Source organism: Nilaparvata lugens, chromosome 3 (genome assembly GCF_014356525.2).
Source record: "Nilaparvata lugens isolate BPH chromosome 3, ASM1435652v1, whole genome shotgun sequence".
NCBI lineage: Eukaryota > Metazoa > Arthropoda > Insecta > Hemiptera > Delphacidae > Nilaparvata > Nilaparvata lugens.
In genome coordinates, this window is record NC_052506.1 from 16411433 (window position 1) to 16430497 (window position 19065).

At 34.2% G+C, this 19065-nt stretch overlaps 1 protein-coding gene across 1 annotated transcript; it reads left to right on the plus strand.

Moving 5' to 3' along the window:
• The first annotated feature begins 4595 nt into the window (after positions 1–4595).
• Positions 4596–19061, plus strand: LOC111051458 (prolactin regulatory element-binding protein). The gene is made up of 8 exons (XM_039423058.1): positions 4596–4893; positions 6370–6580; positions 7207–7375; positions 9395–9572; positions 12817–12935; positions 14066–14309; positions 17233–17395; positions 18503–19061. The coding sequence occupies exons 1-8, from the start codon at positions 4753–4755 to the stop codon at positions 18586–18588; spliced, it is 1311 nt and encodes a 436-aa protein (XP_039278992.1). The 5' UTR covers positions 4596–4752; the 3' UTR covers positions 18589–19061.
• The last annotated feature ends 4 nt before the right edge of the window (positions 19062–19065 follow it).

Sequence of the window (19065 nt, forward strand, 5' to 3'; positions counted from 1 at the left end):
TCATTGAATGCAATTTTAATGCACTATTAAATGAACTATTGATTGCATGCAATTAATAACTAAAATAACATAGTATTGTCTCTCGACCTTTCTCTGCTTTGAACTCGGGCTGACCTGTTTCCAGTATGTCTTGAAGGAGATTAGCTTTTGATGTTAGCATTTTGATACACCAAACCCCACAGCCATTAGCCGTTTTCACACCGATATCTCGCCGACATGACATACAGACAGGATTTACTCTGATGGACAATATAAGAGGAGGCTGTGGTTTATAACTGCGCGAGGTCTACTGTTCACAGAACTACTAGTAAGCAATAGTTTTCAAAGAACAGGTTAAAAAATAAATTCAAAGATCTAGTTCGAATAGTTGATAGGGGAAAAGTAGAATTGTGTAAGAAAAGTGAGCGTCATAAATAAAAGGGGATTTTTCATGTATTTTTAATAACAAGAAAATATATTTCCAAGTGAATTAACACACTAAAAGCAGATACTTATTATACCACTCAATACCTGTCTGTATGTCATGTCGGCGAGATATCGGTGTGAAAACGGCTAATGGCTATTGGGGTTGGTGTATCAAAACGCTAACATCAAAAGCTAATCTCCTTCAAGACATACTGGCAACAGGTATACTCAATACCACACTGCTAGACAGCTTCCAAGCCGAGTTTCGATAAAATCGTTACTTCCACAGTATTTTTGGGGCAGAATATGATACAAGATGAAAGATGTTACAATATGTATGGAGAAAAACAGTGAATAACAGTTAACAGTACCAACAAAGTGGAGTAGGAAGCAAATCTATAGATATTCTATAATTTGCTAACTCACCTTTTTGCTTGCGAATATTGGCCTGTATTTTGGTTTCGGAGCATTTTCAGCATTATTGTCATTGGTGTCATCGGATGCAGACACGTTTGATGCACATGAGGGAGTTGATTTTGGTTTTTGGACCAAAGTGAAACTTTCCAGTACGCGTTCATTTCTGGGTTCTGCTTGCAACTTTAAATTGATCTGAGTGAATCTATCCACAGGAATGGAGAGCAATTGTGATTGTTCTGCCATCTAAAAAAGAGATTTCATAATAAAGGTTTCAGTGGAAAAGATGAAAAAATCACTAATCAGATACTTTACATTGAACACCACAGACGTAATTTGTGTTATAACAGATATGATAAAAAATAGTACTTTGAAAATAAGTATTATATGAGAAGCGACATGACAACTAGTTTAATAATCTGAGGCCAATAGTGTAATTCAAGCGGATAAATGCATGCATTTATGTAATCCGTTCTTGAAATATTTTTAACGACACTACAGTCTGTAAGTTACTAGTACTTAGTTATTAAAACTAGTTTTAATAAGTAATATTCAAAGATATTGGGGAGTCCCTTGCGGGAAGGTCCTACCTCAACTACAATAATGTAAACAAATATAATAAAGAATAAAACTTTACAGTTTACTGTAAAGTGTGAAGTTTTTAGCTCAAAATTTCTAGTTTCATTCAAAATTTAGACTTTTTGAATAATTATCAAGTTACTGTTCTTGATTTATTAAATTTCAGACTCTACTATAGTATCTATTTGATTCAAAATTTGCTCGTTATCTAAGTATTGAAGAGCGTAAATTGTATTTTGAAGAGTGAAAGTGACATAAACAGCATTTTGATTTGGACAGTATAGTATAAATGGAAATGGGACAGTTTGGGCATGAGCCTGTTGTGCCTTTCCTCATGTTAAGTATTTGTACACAATGTGATAAAATAAATGAATTTATAATAAAAATTGCGGCAGCGAACGATTTGTAAGAAGCACGCTATAATGAGATATTCGTTTCATCTGTTCAAGTGCAAACAACTTACAATAGCGTCGTTGACGAGCTTGTGAACGGCGACGCCGACCGACGCCTGCGTTCCGAAGGGATGGCCGCAGATGACCGGCAGCCGCCTCATCAGGTCGCCGAGGAAGTCGCTGAGCACCGCCGACTCATTCCGCACCCGCAGCAGAGTGGGCGGGTGCGACTGTAAGCAGGCCAGCGGGTATGTCAGCACAGGCAGCCGGGCACTGAACCTCACCGCCATGTACGTCACCACACCGTACTGGTCGACGGGCAGTCTGTAGCCATGCTGCCAAATTAAACGTCAATAACAATAAGAATGGTTTTAACTCCCATCAACTCAAGTTATCCTTTATATTAAGCGAGCAATTTCTGTATATCTGTTTATATTTGGTTATTCATATTTATTTATATCTGGTTATTTATGTCCAACGGATCTCGAAAACGGCTATAACGATTTTCACTAAATTTGGAACATAGTAGGTCTATGATATTAAAATTCGATTGCACTAGGTTTCATCCCTGGAGAACTCGCTGAAGGACATGAAAAGGATAACAATTATTCATCCTTGGAAAAACAGATGATAATTTCGTCGTCTGTCGAAACAGAAAATGCGTGTGTGGGAGAGAAACAGATTTATTTCCAGCTGTGTAATCGATCAGCGAGAAATATTATCTAGCTAGACAATTTAATCGACTTGATCAAATAATCTGATTTGTTGACATGACATGATAATCATTCTACACTTGATATGAAAACCTTAAATTTATTTACAAATCCATGTAAGTGTCCAACTAACTGAGGTACTGTTTCATTTCGCCCTTGCATTTTCAAGTCAAGTTAATTCATGTGGTGACTTATGTCGCTTAAGAAAGCCATGTTGCATAGAAACTTAAGATTATAATATATACAATTTGAACTTAACCCGGACTCTTGTAGAATTTTTTTCATTTTATATTTCTGTTGAAAAATATTAACTGTAATACTTTTAAAATGTTGTTCGGGGGCAGCATAAAATATAACCGCGGACCGCAAGTTGGCCATACCTGCCAATCAATGACACACTAACAAGTTTCTCATACAACAATTCTTTGAAACCACTCAACTGGAGGTTGCGGCCATTCTATGACAGTTTATTATACATTTTTAGAGCTTGAATGAGGTAGCTGCTATGTGAACGGGAAATTCTGAAGTAAGGCTGGTTGATATCAGTGCAGTGCGCCTCCTGGTGTTGCACTGATGATATTGACCTTTCACCTATAATCTGTGGAGTTTCCCTCTCAGCTGCAGCAATGAGTTGTAAATTTATTGACTGAAGACCTTAATACCTTAGGTATTATTTTAGACAGTCAGCATTTGCAGTCTTGTCAAGATTAGCCTAAAGGGTTCAAGGCGAGGTGTACCACTGATAAAGTGAAGATCTTGTTAGTGCTGTCGAGGAAGTACTTGCAAAAACGACAGAGTGGGACCTTGACATTGTGGCTTGAGGTAGTGCAAGTTCCTTGGTTTTTAGGTGGATGACAGGTTGATGAACCAAAAGGTTTTCAAGAGACAGTCTAAGGTGGTATTAAACCTTATCAGAAGTTGAGATACATTGTGTGCACATTCACATTATGTATGGAATGCTGATGTGGGATCACAAATATGCTGCAAATATAAAAATAGGGAGACAGGATCATTATTGTCCCAGGTAAAATAATATAAGCTATTAAAAAAATTTGTTCGAATATATGAAGATACCCTTATAGGTACGGTACCTTTTTTTATTCTTTACTCACACTTGTGGGATTGATGACATTATATTATCCAATATCGGATATTTAGTATTACAAACACTACTTTTGATACTCACCATACATGGCCAAGATAATCTGTCCCTTCTGATGCATTTTAACTTTACCAGTACTTCTATTTTTTCTTGTGTTTGTGCTTTCAAGACTTGCTTGTTATAAAAATTGATTCGTTTTGCTGCAATGAACTACAAATCGGGGTTTTCACCAACCAGGGCTATTGAAATTTTTAATTTATAATTTAATAAGTTACAATTTGGAAACAGCAAAAGTTTGAATTGATGTTTACTTAAAGGCTACCGTATGTATGTTTTTTAGTACCTATAGGTTACCGGTAACTTACATACATTTTAATAATGGTCTAATGCAGCAATTATATTTTTTTACAAAAATTTATTCTCAGGTACAGCAACTTATTAAAAAATATCAATATTATACTCACATATCTAAAGCTTTAGCCATTTCTGAATCTTTTGTTTTTCAACTTTGAACTTTTCCACACTATAACCACGTTTGTCCGGTGATCGTGATAACGTAAATCACAATAAACAATAGAAAGACTACAAAAGAAAAGTCATTAAACAAAATATTACTTTTATTCAACATGAGCCTTAAATTTAAATTATTAATATCAATTATTCTGAAAAAACGGTAAGGAAATAAGAAATCATAGGCAAGAAAGAGAATTTGAATGAAAGAATGACAGACAGCTGAGCCTGAGTCCTGAGACACTTGATCGTGATTTATGTTACCGGCTCCGCTAGAAGTAGAGCTTGTATCTTTGTACATTTTATGATTCAAGTTATAGTTTGAGAATAATAAATTCATTTTTTGAACACTAATATGTAGTTGAAGAGCATAAAAATTATATCAGGGATATTTTATATTAATTTTATTTTGAATAAAAATAAAATTAGAATTTACAACGTCAACGTAGATGAAATCAAGAAAGCATGAAAAATGACGTCGTCTGTTCCGTACACAAACATACGAAAGTCACACAACATCTCAGCTCGTATCAATTAGGAATGTGTGTAAACCCTAATGAAATTAGTATTTTAAGTTCTTTATTGTGCTGACCAATATATTTAACTGTCTTCTAATCATTTTGAAAATTCTAAAAATATGGCTCCGACTAGAAGAGGAAATGAGGGTTTATTAGCTCGTGTAAACTTTCCACTTTACACAGTACAGATGCTTACCAGTCATCACATTATTGTTGGTGGTGGTGGTGGTTCATCAAAAACTGGGGTTGCCAACGGATTTGTAAGTAATATAATTATTTATTTATTTCAATATGTTGTTTTACTCTTAAAAATATTGAAAAAAGACTTGTTAATAGAATTGTAGTGACAGGTTAGGCATCATGTTTGGAATCTGTACATTTTTGACAAGTTCTCTCAGTAAAACTTTATAAAGCTCAGTAAGTATATTATCACTAAATAATTTCCAGACTTGAATTGAAGCAGGTACTGTACTATAACTTATTATACGTTTCGGTCAAATTTTGACGAACAATGCTTGCTCATTGTTCATGTAATCATTTTTGTCAAGCATTTGGTATTCAGCTAATGGCCCTAAAATGTGTAAGCTATAAATGCATTTAAAATTCTTATTCATAAAAAATAAGTAGGATATTTACATTTTCATCTAGCAGTGTCTCGGTAAACCTGATTGTCGTGGACATTTCTCCTGACTTTTTTAAGACATCATTTCTTGAAATCATCATCAGCTGTTTTAGGGCTGTGAGTCTTGTTAAAAAAGTCCTCTCTTATATGTAAAGGCATGCTTCTTGTAATATGACCTGTTCAATAGATAGTTTTTCAGGTTGTTAGAAAAGATCTTTTTGTTCTTAATTAGTTTCTCAGACTGCAGGTTAAATCTGTAAGATCTCGATTTCCGAGTATGCTGGGGATTCCCTAATTTTTTCAGTCTATGTAAAGTGAGATTCAGGGTACCTCTATTGGTTTTGCAGGTTATACATCATGGTACTTCTAAGTTTCAACATCTATTACAGCTTCCAATATATGTAAAGCAATGCATTTACTAATGCCGCTTCCACAATCTTGCCAAGTGCGTACAAATGCAAGCGAAAGTGTGTAGATGGTTTTTATGTCAGTGCTTGTCTTTGCTTGCATTCACTCAGATTTTTGTCCCGAGGCCAGCCGAGCATCCACAAAAATATCCCATACACATTCTTGCCAGGCACTCGTTACATTGCAGTGTGGATGGCAAGACCAACGTGGTCAAGCTTACCAGCTTGTCAGGCGACTTTACAAGAGTGTGGATTAGGCATAAGAATAAGGTTCTTGCTGTTCTTTGGATCAGTCCTCTGCAATGCTCTATCCTATCCAATATTTGAATATCAACTACCAAAAATCAAATGTAAATTGCAATGTTCTACTAAAATAATATAATTAATAATAAGAGTATAATTCAGAGTTTTTTAATACAATTACAAATTTGAATTGAATAAGTGTTTTTTAGGTTCAACAATCACACTCCGTCTAATCCTATACTAAGCAATCCTATGTTTTGGTTAGTGGTGTTACTCATTTTCAGATTTTCTATGATTCACTCTTCTTTGTCTCTTGTGAACTATTTTTGTTGCAAAATCAATAATAATAATATCAAGTGACCTGGCTGGCTCAGGTCTGCTGTCAGATGTTTCAGGTCGCAACTGATCATTTTCAAGGTCTCAAAATCAATAAATTAAATTTTTCATTAATGTTTATTTTTCAGGAAATATTTGAACTTATGTTTGATGGGAAGAAATTTGTTGCCGAAGAAATGATCCGACATGAGACTGGACCGAGTGTAGTTATGAATTGTGCCTGTCATTCAACTAGTAAGCGTATGTATCTTGTAGCGGGTCAAGAAAGCCATTGTCAATTGTATAATGTGAACGTTGATATAGTAGAAGACGACGATTCCAGAAATGTATCACCAGAAGGTAAGTGCAGATCCTTACCGACTTCGCGCATACAGATTACAATATTTTCTATTATTTAATATTCCTTCTAGAAAAGTAAATTATCTGTCTCTTATCTGTAAATTCTGAATGATTTATTCAAATTAGAAGATGGAAAAAAATCTACTTGACACAGTCTTTACGTATCACTTGTAGTTTTTTGATTTTCCATTTTTGATTGAATCGATAACATTGCAGAGGGAATGGAGAGATATGCTACAATACTATGTTCCTGAATGTAGTAAATTTTAATTTCTTTAAAATGAAACAGATAGCACCATCAATTAATTAATGAATCGTTTCCACAATTTCGAAGTACTCATTTGAATGTTTGTTGAGCATTAATCCTATATTTTACATTTTGAGTGTAATCATGCATTAAGTTAAGTACAACATGATCTACCCTCAAGGTCGAATTGGTAACAAATAGTTCATTTGTAGGTACAGAATTTTACATTTTGTAAACACATGATTATCAGATCTTTCTTAGTGATCCATATCTAAAATAAGGAAGTGTCCTTCCAATTGAATTTCTATAGTCTTGTGTTAGGGTGTAGATGAGACATGAGAGTACTCTTTTTCAATCTGAAATTCAATTTTTTTTGCAGATGAGGCAAACAACAGTTCAGTCAGACGTCGTCGTACTCTATCTAAAAGTGAAAACGGAAATAGCAAATCAAATCATAGTAAGAGTAATAAGGTGGATAGTAGCAAAGACATTCAACGACGATTGAGATTCAATTTAAAACCAGATGAGAGTGTTCAGTCCGACTTTAGGTATTCACTTTACTTGATTTTATACTTGATAGGCTTATATCGTATTATAATTAATGTATCGTAATATGACATTTTCTAGGATAAGTTGAACCGACAAATGTACGTATTAATTAATAATTTGCGATGTTTCACATTTCTCACTGGTGAATATGATTCATGTGATTTTATTGGTATTAGAGGGTGCCGCAGAGAACTAGGACATTTTCAAAATAACAGTTTGGTGGCTTAGAAGGCATTTTAAACATGCCGACTAGCCAACGAGGCTTGAAACATACACTCAATTTTCTCATGCAAGCTGGTGACTTCCAATGCTTGGATCTTGATAAAACCAGCCAAGCTCTGTACCGTCTCTCCTACACTTATGCATATTCCAAGGTAGAAATTATCAATTTGAGTTGAACCACCATCATGAAGAGACTTGTCACTTTGCTAAAGTCAAGTACAACAAGTTTAAGTCTCGAATGAGACTTTTCATATTTTTTCCAACTAAATTTATAAAATTTTTGTTCATGTTTGTGAATATTATGATCACCCCCAATACATATTATTGTAGTGAGGTATCATAATTAGGATTTAATTTATTATTCGTAACCTCTTGAATTTTATATGTTTATTATGCATATGTATCTGTAAATTAACTCCTGGATGAAAATCATTGGCATTTAGAGAAATGATAATTTTTAGAGAAGTATTCTTACCGTAAACTACTACCGTATTCAACAAAACCTCTCTTGGCCACATATACAGGATGTTTATGAACTCCCAACTAATAATCTAGGGCATTGTTCCTGGGTAACAAACATGTCTAAATATCATATTTAAATTGTCCGGAAGTCTTCAGTTATACAGCGGCCATTTTGCTTTTTTCACTTATAATTTTTTTTCTGAATAATGGTTAAACATACGGAATTGAAACTTTGCACAATCATTTATAACAACTAGACAGACAAAGCTACACAAAAAATCATGACAATTTTTCAAATCCATAAAACAAAATGGCGGCCATTTAAAATTTTGTTTCTCAAATAACTCAGAAACCGTTGGTTTTTACAAAAACTTTACAAGGATAACTTTTTCTAGTAAATTTAATTACCTATCGATTGGTACCAGGTTTTTTAAGATTGGACCAATATTAACTGAGATATGGCAGCTTTAGTGGTTGGTGACCCACCTTTAGAGGGTTATGTAACGTTATTTTATTGTTTGAAATGACCCAAATTCCCTTACTATTAACATGCAATGCAAATAGAAATTGTTGCATCATTGAGGCGACTCTATCAGCATGCCTTGGTGTGTACTGCAACTAACTTTCAGTGGACACCTATCACTAAGACTGCCATATCTCAGTTAATATTGGTCCAATCTTAAAAAAATCAGGTACCATTCGATAGGTAATTAAATTTACTAAAAAAAGTTATTCATGTAAAGTTTTTCAAAACCATCGGTTTCTGAGTTATTTGAGAAACAAAATTTTAAATGGCCGTCATTTTGTTTTGAATTTGAAAAATTGTCATAATTTTTTTTTTAGCTTTGTTAAGTTGTTATAAATGATTGTGCAAAGTTTCAATTCCTTATGAAATTATTTAGAAAAAAAATATGTGAAAAAAACAAAATGGACGCATTGTGAGTAACTGAAGACTTCCGGACAATGTAAATATGATATTTAGATATGTTTTTTACCCAGGAACAATGCCCTAGAGTATTGGTAGGGATTTCGTAAACACCCTTTAGTATTGAACAGTATGACTAGCTTTTGTTGGCGGTGGAATTACTTTCGGCACAGTGTTCATTCTTTCTTTACAGGTGTTCATTTATATTCTGGTATATTTTTGTTCTCTGGTGTCAGAAATTTCCCATCAAAACTTTGTTATTTTTTGTGTTTTATGCTAGTTCAACTACCATCAATTTATGCCTTTCAATTTCGTTCAATACGAATATTAATCATGCATTTAATGTAGACTGTAGTGAATTAATTCAACCACTCACTTCTATCACTAATTGTATGTTTTATTTTGGCAGCAAAGAAGAACCACTGCAGCGTGTGGTGAGAATATCGTTGGATGGCAATCTAATGGCCACTGGTGGCACTGATGGAGTGGTTCGCTTATGGGAATTTCCCTCAATGAAACCGAAATTCTCCATGGAAGCTCATGCGAAAGAGATTGATGATCTTGACTTCAGCCCTGACAACAAATCGGTGTGTTATATTATCTTCTATATTATCTATATCTATATTATCTTTATGTGTGGAGAAGCCAGTCTATTGCTGTATTTCCATAAGTTCTATAGTTTCAATCAGTAATTGTGGATGAGAATACTGCGTGAGGTCTACTGTTCACAGAACTACTAGTTATATAGAAGTTATATGTTTCTTGTGTGTAGCTTCAACTATTCAACTGCACAATCACTCATTCCAAATAGTCTATCTATCAGTCAATCAATTAACCTTTCTTAATTTTCTGTCATCGAACATGTTATAAACAAACGTCATATGAAGCTAGCATATAATGTACCATAATACATAGCATTGCTTATACTAACAATATACCGTACCAGAAATTAGGTTATTAATTAGGTCACAGTTAGGTTTTTTTAACATGGACTAGGTTACAATAAATATACCTTGAAGGGAGAGTCATGATTTGAAGCTCGATAAAACTATTTTACAGCTTTCAACCCTTAGACAAACTATACAGCGAATGGTTTTTACTGCCAAATGAATGCCTTCTCCATATCACTTGAGTTACCCCAAAGACGGAGCCTATAATTGAGATGGGAATGAAATAAACTATAGTAAGTCAGAATAAGTACCTCCCTACTGACACAACATTTTAGTTTCCTAAGTAGGTGCATAACTCTGGACAGTTTCTTACACAGATACTCCATGTGGCTACTCCAGCTCAATTTACTGTCCAGGACAATACCCAGCAGTTTAATCGGCTTCAGGTACTCCTGGTGCTCCCTGCTTAATTTATCTAATGTCGTGATTAAGACCAGGTCTTCCTGTATAGATCGTATCAAGTAATTAAAAACATAATACATAAACTGTGGACAGCGTCACAGTCCAGCCAAATTCCCATAAAAAATCCTCCAACTGATAGAAACTCCTCCCAATGAGCCACTTCGACAATGAGATCTTGAATTCATATTCTGGGCGCGCTCTAACTGAGTTTGGCAGGCAGTTGAACCTTTGCACAGCCAACACTGGAAAAGTGTCCTTCACTCTCGCAGCGCTACTCGATCTGCTACTATAGTCCGTGCAAACCTTAGTTTGCAGCACGGCGTTTCATGGCCAATGTTTTTTCTCACGAGAATAGGAGCACTCTGTTGCCGTTTTCATGCAGATTCTATGAAAATGGCCTACACTTTCTTTTTTGCACTATCTCTTATACAATTGGATCTCAGGTTTTCTGGCTTCTGTGATATCTGGCAGCACTGTACTCCATAAGAGAAATCCTACAATATAAGGTTTTCACAGACTATAGTTGCGTTTTACACTGAAGACTACGCTAGAATAGTTAACAATAGCGCTATAACTATGTAGGTTTTGTAACTTTCAGTTATCGGTCCAATTCCAAATTACAAGAGCTTTGGAATAATACAATATTGTAGGTCAAGCTTACTATCCTTCATACTGTGAATTCGAAATCCTACTATATTAAGCGAGCAATTTCTGTATATGGTTATCTGCTTATGTATGTCCAACGGATCTCGAGAACGGCTCTAACGATTTTCACGAAATTTTGAACATAGTAGGTTTATGATATAAAAATTCAATTGCACTAGGTCTCATACCTGGAAAAACTCGCTGAAGGACATGAAAAGGATAATAATTATTAATCCTTGGAAAAACAGATGATAATTTCGTCGTCTGTCGATAACAGAAGATGTGAGTGCCTGTGTGGAAGAAAGACAGAATTATGTTCAGCTGTTCAACTACTTGCAATCAATCAGCTTATTTACGAGAAATATTAATCTAGAAATTTCAATCGATTTGATAAAAATAATCTGATTTGTTGACATGACATGGTATATCATTCTAAATATAGTATATCATAATTTTCAAAGTTAATCATTATTTTACAGTTTTAAGTGATTAGTGAGTGCTATTACTTTCCTTGCCCTATTACCATAGGTAAGGAAAGTATTGCTTTCCGAAAAAAAATTAAGGTACCCCAATTTCTAAATTTCTATACGTTTCAAGGTCCGTTTCAACGTTTTGGTCAGGGGACCTGAGTCCAAAAAACTGGTTTTTGGGTATTGGTCTGTATGTGTGTGTGTGTGTGTGTGTGTATGAGTGTATGTGCGTCTGTGTACACGATATCTCATCTCCCAATCAACGGAATGACTTGAAATTTGGAACTTAAGGTCCTTTCACTATAAGGATCCGACACGAACAATTTCGATCAAATGCAATTCAAAATGGCGGCTAAAATGGCGAAAATGTTGTCAAAAACAGGTTTTTCGTGATTTTCTCTGAAACGGCTCCAACGATTTTGATCAAATTCATACCTAAAATAGTAATCGATAAGCTCTATCAACTGCCACAAGTTCCATATCTGTAAAAATTTCAGGAGCTCCGCCCCATCAATGCAGATAGATTCTCAATTATCAGGCTTCAGATACAATTGAAACAAAAAAAATCAAGTGGAGTAGATTGAGCATGAAAATCTCTACAATTAATGTTCAGTAACATTTTCACCTAAAATTGAAAATAAGCTTTAAATTCGAGAAAATGTGATTATTCAATTGCAAATTATTGTTGATTCTATTAAATCATTCACTATGAAGAGATAGCAGACCTCATGTGTGTCTCCAGCGTTATTGCCCTGTCACCAGCTGGCTCAAATATTTGAATAGTAGACTTGAGATGCGCGGGAACACTAGCGTCAGTGATCAATTTTCATAACGGCAAGGAAAGTTGTGTGAGTGCGCCACACCAGATTTTTTTGTTATTCAATTTGGTTTGTAAACAATCTAAATTAGAACTTTTCTGTTTTTAAATGTTTGAACTGAAAATTGGACCTGAATTCAAGTGTATGGAACATAACCGACTTTTTGGAATATTTATAGTGTATAAATCAAAATTCGGGGAAGAAACAGTTTTGGGCTGTGCCTGTTAGTCCTTCCCCAATCATTTTAAAGAATTTTGTTCTGTTTATCAATAAATAAATAACGAGCAAAGCTCGGTGCCCCGATATTAACTTTAAATTGCTTTTCACTAATTAATTACCCTTCTTATTTGAATACAATGACAGTTTTATTTACACGATATTCATATTTTTGGCGCTAGAATTCTTGAAAAAATTCGAGTGGATTCTGTTGATTTTGGATTGGCTTCATTTATTCTAGATTACTATTTTCGTCTCATTGATTATTTCTACAATATTGTTCGAGCGTTTGTAATTATCTAAACTGAATAATCTGATATTATGTTTCAGTTAGCTTCAATATCAAAAGATGGTCAGGCTTTTACGTGGTGCTGTAAAACGGGTAAAAAATATCAAATTTTGTCATGGACCACTCCAAATGGGAATAAATATCTCTATAAACGATGCAGGTAAACATTAAATTCAGTTTTATAATGTTGTGAATACCATGAATAACATTGTGTAAAGCAAGACAATTTTTTTCTATTGTATGAGTTTCTATTGTATGCTCATTCTTAAGTTTTACGGTGAAATATCATTTCTCTTTTTCAAAAAATTATTAACCGACTTGAAATTGGATCCCCATCGATCCATATAATATTCAGAATGTCTTTACTTCTTATTGTTAATTAAACTAAATTCTATTTGGTCTTGTGATCTCTCAACTTGAGTGAGACGTGGGCTGGCATCTAACTTGAGTCTTCTTGATGTAATATTGAAAAATTAGAGCTAACAACAGACCAACCGACTAATTGGGGAAGTGGGTTGAGGAGTTACAACCCTCAGGCCCGGTTGCACAAAAGACGTTTAAATTTTAATCGTGGTTAATTTTACGAGAAGCAATCAGAGAAGGCTTTTCTGAAAAGACTTCTCCGATTGGTTCTTGTGGAACTAATCACAATTAAAACTTAACCGGCTGTTGTGCGATCGGCACTCAGTGTGGCAAAATGAAAGGATTATACCATAGAGAAACAATAGCGTAAGTAGATATCCCATTGTATAGGGCGTTTATGTTGCAACTTTTACTGTTATCACAAGCCGTTTACTGTCGATTTTTACAGTCCGGGTAAGAGTGTATGAACGGCACAATATGAGAGACTATCAGCGTCATAAAGCTTCACGGGAAAGAACTACGTGGACTATCGGCTTAAGATAACAGTAAAAGTTGCAACATAAACGCCCTATAACATGGGATATCTACTTATGCTACTTTTTCTCTATGATTATACTTACTCAAGCTATCACGAACTTTCGATCTGATTTGTGAATGATTCGTTTAAATTAGCAAGTAAGAAATAATAGCAGATCGTGTCTGTTCTATATCAGCCCTAGTACTTGATCAGATCAGAATTTAGTAAAGAATGATGGATAACTCAAAGGTTTACAAACTTATTTTTTAAAAAGGAGGACAAGTAATGCATTTTTAAGAGTTTGTCAATGCCAAACTGGATATTACATTAATAGAATGAATCAGATTGTTAATTTACAATCTGTAAACGTGTAATGTAGAATAAATTCTGATGGTTTGTTGCGTTGATAGGTATGGCATCGTGGAAGAGGATAGAACAAGGTGTAGACTTTTCACTTTGGCGAACCCAGTTGCCAGGACCGGGAAGCAGTTGTCGTACATCCAGATGTGGGACCCGGTGACGGGCGAGTTGAAGAAGTCGTCGCTGATCGAGGAAAGCCTATCGGCGCTGGCTGTCCGTGATGACGGCAGATTCGCTGCTGTCGGCACCATGTTCTCTGGCAGCGTTTTCCTCTACATTGCCTTCAGCTTACAGGTTAGTACAACTTTCATTCTCTATGCGAGAGGTCTCTCTAATCTAATGCGAGCTGCATTGATGAAGTGATTACAGAACTATTTTTACTTTCGTTGCCCTATTACCATAGGTAAGGAAAGTATTGCTTTCCGAAAAAATTAAGGTACCCCAATTTCTATACGTTTCAAGGTCCCCTGAGTCCAAAAAAGTGTTTTTTGGGTATTGGTCTGTATGTGTGTGTGTATGAGTGTGTCTGTGTACACGATATCTCATCTCCGAATTAATAACGGAATGACTTGAAATTTGGAACTTAGGTCCTTCCTCTATAAGGATCCGACACGAACAATTTCGATCAAATGCAATTCAAGATGGCGGCTAAAATGGCGAAAATGAGGTAAAAACAGGGTTTTTCGCGATTTTCTCAAAATTGGCTCCAACGATTTTGATCAAATCTATACCTAAAATAGATTACCACTAAATACCTAAAATAGATTACCACTAAATACCTAAAATAGATTACCACTAAATACCTAAAATAACTGCCACTAGTCCTATATCCGTAAAAATGTCAGGAGCTCCGCCCATCTATGCAAAGTTTGATTTTAGATTCCCAATTATCAGGCTCCAGATACTATTTAAACAAAAAAAAATCAAATGAAAAAGATTGAGCATGAAAATCTCTACAATTAATGTTCAGTAACATTTTCACCTAAAATTGATAATAAGCTCGAAATTCGAGAAAATGTGATTATTCAATTGCAAACTCTACAATTAATGTTCAGTAACATTTTCACCTAAAATTGATAATAAGCTCGAAATTCGAGAAAATGTGATTATTCAATTGCAAACTGTTGATTCACTATGAAGAGATAGCAGACCTCGTGTGTCTCCAGCGTTATTGTCCTGTCACCAGCTGGCTCAGATCTTTGAATAGTAGACTTGAGATGCGCGTGAACACTAGCGTCAGGTGATCAATTTTCATAACGGCAAGGAAAGTTGTGTGAGTGCGCCACACCAGATTTATTAAACTTGGCACAGTTGCACGAAATTCTTTTGAATGTTAATCATGATTAAATACCATGAGAACCAATCATCAGAGAATGTTTTTTTAGAAGACGGCTTCTCTGATTGGTTTTTTGGCATTTAATCATCGTTTAAATTTAACAGGCTTTTGTGCAACCAAGCCATAGGGTAGGGCCGACCACGCGGACAGCATCAATCCAGCGGGAGGCGGAAAACGTCTATTCACTATTTATAAAAAACGTTATTTGAAGCGCGTCTGGTCACCTTCTATTCTATTTCATGTGGCCCATTTTGGTGCAGCATTCCACTGAAAACCTCTGCAATGCCTCATCTACATGTTGGCCCAGTAAACTGGTCCAGCCTGGTAATTTATCGTAGGTAAATAAAAGCCAGCGCTCGCAAACCACCCATTCACACATTGGCGCTGGCCGACATTGGACCAACATGAAGATGTGGCTCAACAGTTTGAGGCCCGTGTGGACTTACTCTAACATAGAGGGCAGATTATATTAGATGTTCGTTTCAAGTGTTGGAGTAAAGTTTGTGAAGGATGACAGTTGCAAGAGCTCTATTTTTCTGTCAAGTAAAGTAAATCTGTCTTGTAGAGTAACGTCTTTATATTGCCCAACTAAATCTGAGTTGCGAAGAATGAGTTATCTTTGAATAATTATTATTGCTCATTTGAGTTTTGAAAACACTCAATTCTGTATGCTTTCTATGTTGAATTATATGGTAATCTCAAAATATAATTATTTAGTTTTTTTTAGTTTCACAAAATTTATTATATCATTATTATATTCAAAGTATCAATGAAGCTGAATGGAAAAGGCAGTGTAGTATTTCCAAATCAAGTTTATTCCAAGGCCAAAAGGAGGAAAAAATCCATTCTTTTTTCCAAGCAACGCATCATAATTATTTAGATTTATAATTATAACAGAAGAAAAAAAATAGAAAGTTGTAATAATTGTGTAAATTTTCCCAATTATGTCATTGTGAATGACTTTCATTTGTGACACTACTGCTTCAGTACTTTAGTCTATACTAGATAGAGAAAAATCATTAATTTTTTGTTTGTTTTTTCATTTTTATAATTAGGCCTACATAAATATTGGTTTGCTGGTAATATGAATTTTAGTATTTGTGAAACACCGCCGCCTTAGAGTGACTAACTAATTTTTCATAATATATATTTATATATCAAACGATTTTCATTTACTATATGGATGGATAATTAACGTTTGAGACTCCCGATCACTTATTGTATTTTTTGTTTAGTATTATCCTTAACTCTGAATAAGATTAACTAATATCTTTTGATGCTTACTTATTATAGAGTAACAAGTTTATTTTATTTTAAATTTAATTTAGTTTTATGATTTGAAGTTTTTGAGTTTTCCATTTTTTCCAATTTCCATTAACCCTATACCACCCCATTAATCATCCTTAGTTCATCTAATACCCCATACTCCTTTTAAATTCCTAAACTCCCAGTTACATGATTTTTTTCCTTAGTTTATTGTTAAAGTTAGCATCCATTCTATTTATGTATTTTATTATTTGTAGGCACCTATGTAAAATCTTTAGGTTTAGCGGGACCAATTTTGTAATGCTTTTTACTGAATAAAATGATTGATTGATTATGTTTGCCCGGCCCCTTTGGCAATTTTATATAGTAGTTGTTATCATTTGTATTATTCCTATAAATATCACTTTCAAACTTTAATATTTTACTTTTTTGGATATGAGGAAAATCAATATTATTGTCCAGCATTTGAGGACAGCTTATAAAAATAAATAAATGATGACTTCTATTGTTTTGTCTCTTCTATTTTTTCACTCGAATATTACATATTGAGTAGATTAAAATGATGAAATATAATTATATATTTACCTCCAATTTTCATATTTTTCTATTTTGCAGAGAGTTATGACTGTCAACAATGCTCATAGTATGTTTGTGACTGGACTTGAATTTTTGCCAGCTCTCTGTGATAATCAACCGTCCATCACCACGTTATCCGAAGCAGCTGTTATTAGTATATCGGTCGACAATAAAATTTGCATTCATAGTTTACCTTTCAGACGTAAGTATATTCTAGAATTTACCAACAAATAAAACTTCAGCCTCCAACTCAAGCCTCGAACTCATATTAAGGTGCGTACAGATATACGCGCCGCGAACATGAGCAATTCACTTTTAATCAGCTGACTATATCTGTATTTTTACAGAAACGGTAAGATACAGATTTAAAAAGCTTGGCATCAGCTGATTAAAAGTGAATTGCTCATGTTCGCGGCGCGTAAATCTGTACGCACTTTTAGCGTGGTAAAAATATGACTCATAACTTTGCAAGTTATTGAAAGGCTCGATTGAAATCAGTTCAACTGTTACCGAAGACCGAAGCAGTTTTCCCTAGTTTTCATACTCACCAATTTTTAGCCGATACGACACCTAGAATGTCCTTAGATTGACTGAGAATCAGTTTTTGGTGATAATTAGCCAATCGGAGGATATTTTGGGTTTCGCATCGACGTGAAATCATTGGATATGAAAGCTACTGACTTTATTTTTTACATCTGTGAAAATTGTAAGATCACCTATTCGTGAGGCTGTAATGCATGCTAACATAATTTTCCTTGGATTTTAATTTTTTAAATGTGCAATAGAATATTAGCTGTGCTAATAGTGAAGTTGTGTATCTTTTCTGGCTTAAAATATTTCAAAATTACTCAAATATTTCCAATTTGTAGAGATTTGAGTGAAATATTTTTGTTTTTAATTAGTTTTTAAATATCGAAATTGGAAATTTTTAGTTTAGTCATTAGTTTTGAAGTGAAAATTGGAATTTTTGAAGTGAAAAGTGAATCTTAACCTCATTCTTTTTTGAAACTTTTATTTGTAAAAATTTTGGAGAAGACAGTTTTGGGCTATACATACCTGTTGTCTTCTCCCAATCTTATTATATATTATAATTTGTGATTGTCAATAAAATGAATAAATAAATTTTCAGTGTTAATTATTGTTGTGAAGAGAGAATATCAATACTCTGGCCAGTTTTATTACGATTATAATACTGTACAGGAATTGATATGAACAACATTATTTTTATGGTCAGAAGTGAAGCTTTTCTCTTCTAATGTATTGTCTATTATATTTTATTGTCTCTAATTAATTCTATTGTTATTTTCAGGGTCCTTACCGCCTTGGCTCGTGATAATGTTCATCATTGTCACATTATTCTTCACTTTTGTTTTCTGCAGCTATATGGGTCTATAACGAATTACTTTACCTGTATTACATTCCAAAAAAGAGACACTGTATATAAGTTTCGTTATACGGACTGTTGACGTTTTTAATCTCGATTCATTTAAATGAGAAAAGTTTTGAAAGTTTCAGTGCCGGTTGCACAAAAGCCGGTTAAATTTTAATTGTGATCAATTCCACGAGAACCAATCAGAGAAGCAGTCTTATCAAGAATGTCTTCTCTGATTGGTTCTCGTGAAATTAATCACGGTTGAAATTTAACCGGCTTTTGTGCAACCGGGCCTTGTGTTGATTTTCATAAATTCTCAATTTGAAATCTATGCTTTGTTTTTTATGTATCATTCAATATAATATTGAAAGTTATTGTTATTCTATACCCAATATTGTGAATTATGGCTTTGAAATTTTTGGAATATTTAATGATTTTGTTGATAATTGTCGATATTTTATGTTTATTTCATTACAATTGAGTACGATTCATCAAAGCGG

Coding starts and splice junctions, on each gene's coding strand:
- LOC111051458 (XM_039423058.1), top strand. CDS start 4,753: ATGGCTCCGACTAGAAGAGGAAATGAGGGTTTATTAGCTCGTGTAAAC. Junction 6,581..7,206: donor CAGAAATGTATCACCAGAAG/GTAAGTGCAGAT, acceptor TTTTTTTTGCAG/ATGAGGCAAACAACAGTTCA. Junction 17,396..18,502: donor TCATAGTTTACCTTTCAGAC/GTAAGTATATTC, acceptor TGTTATTTTCAG/GGTCCTTACCGCCTTGGCTC.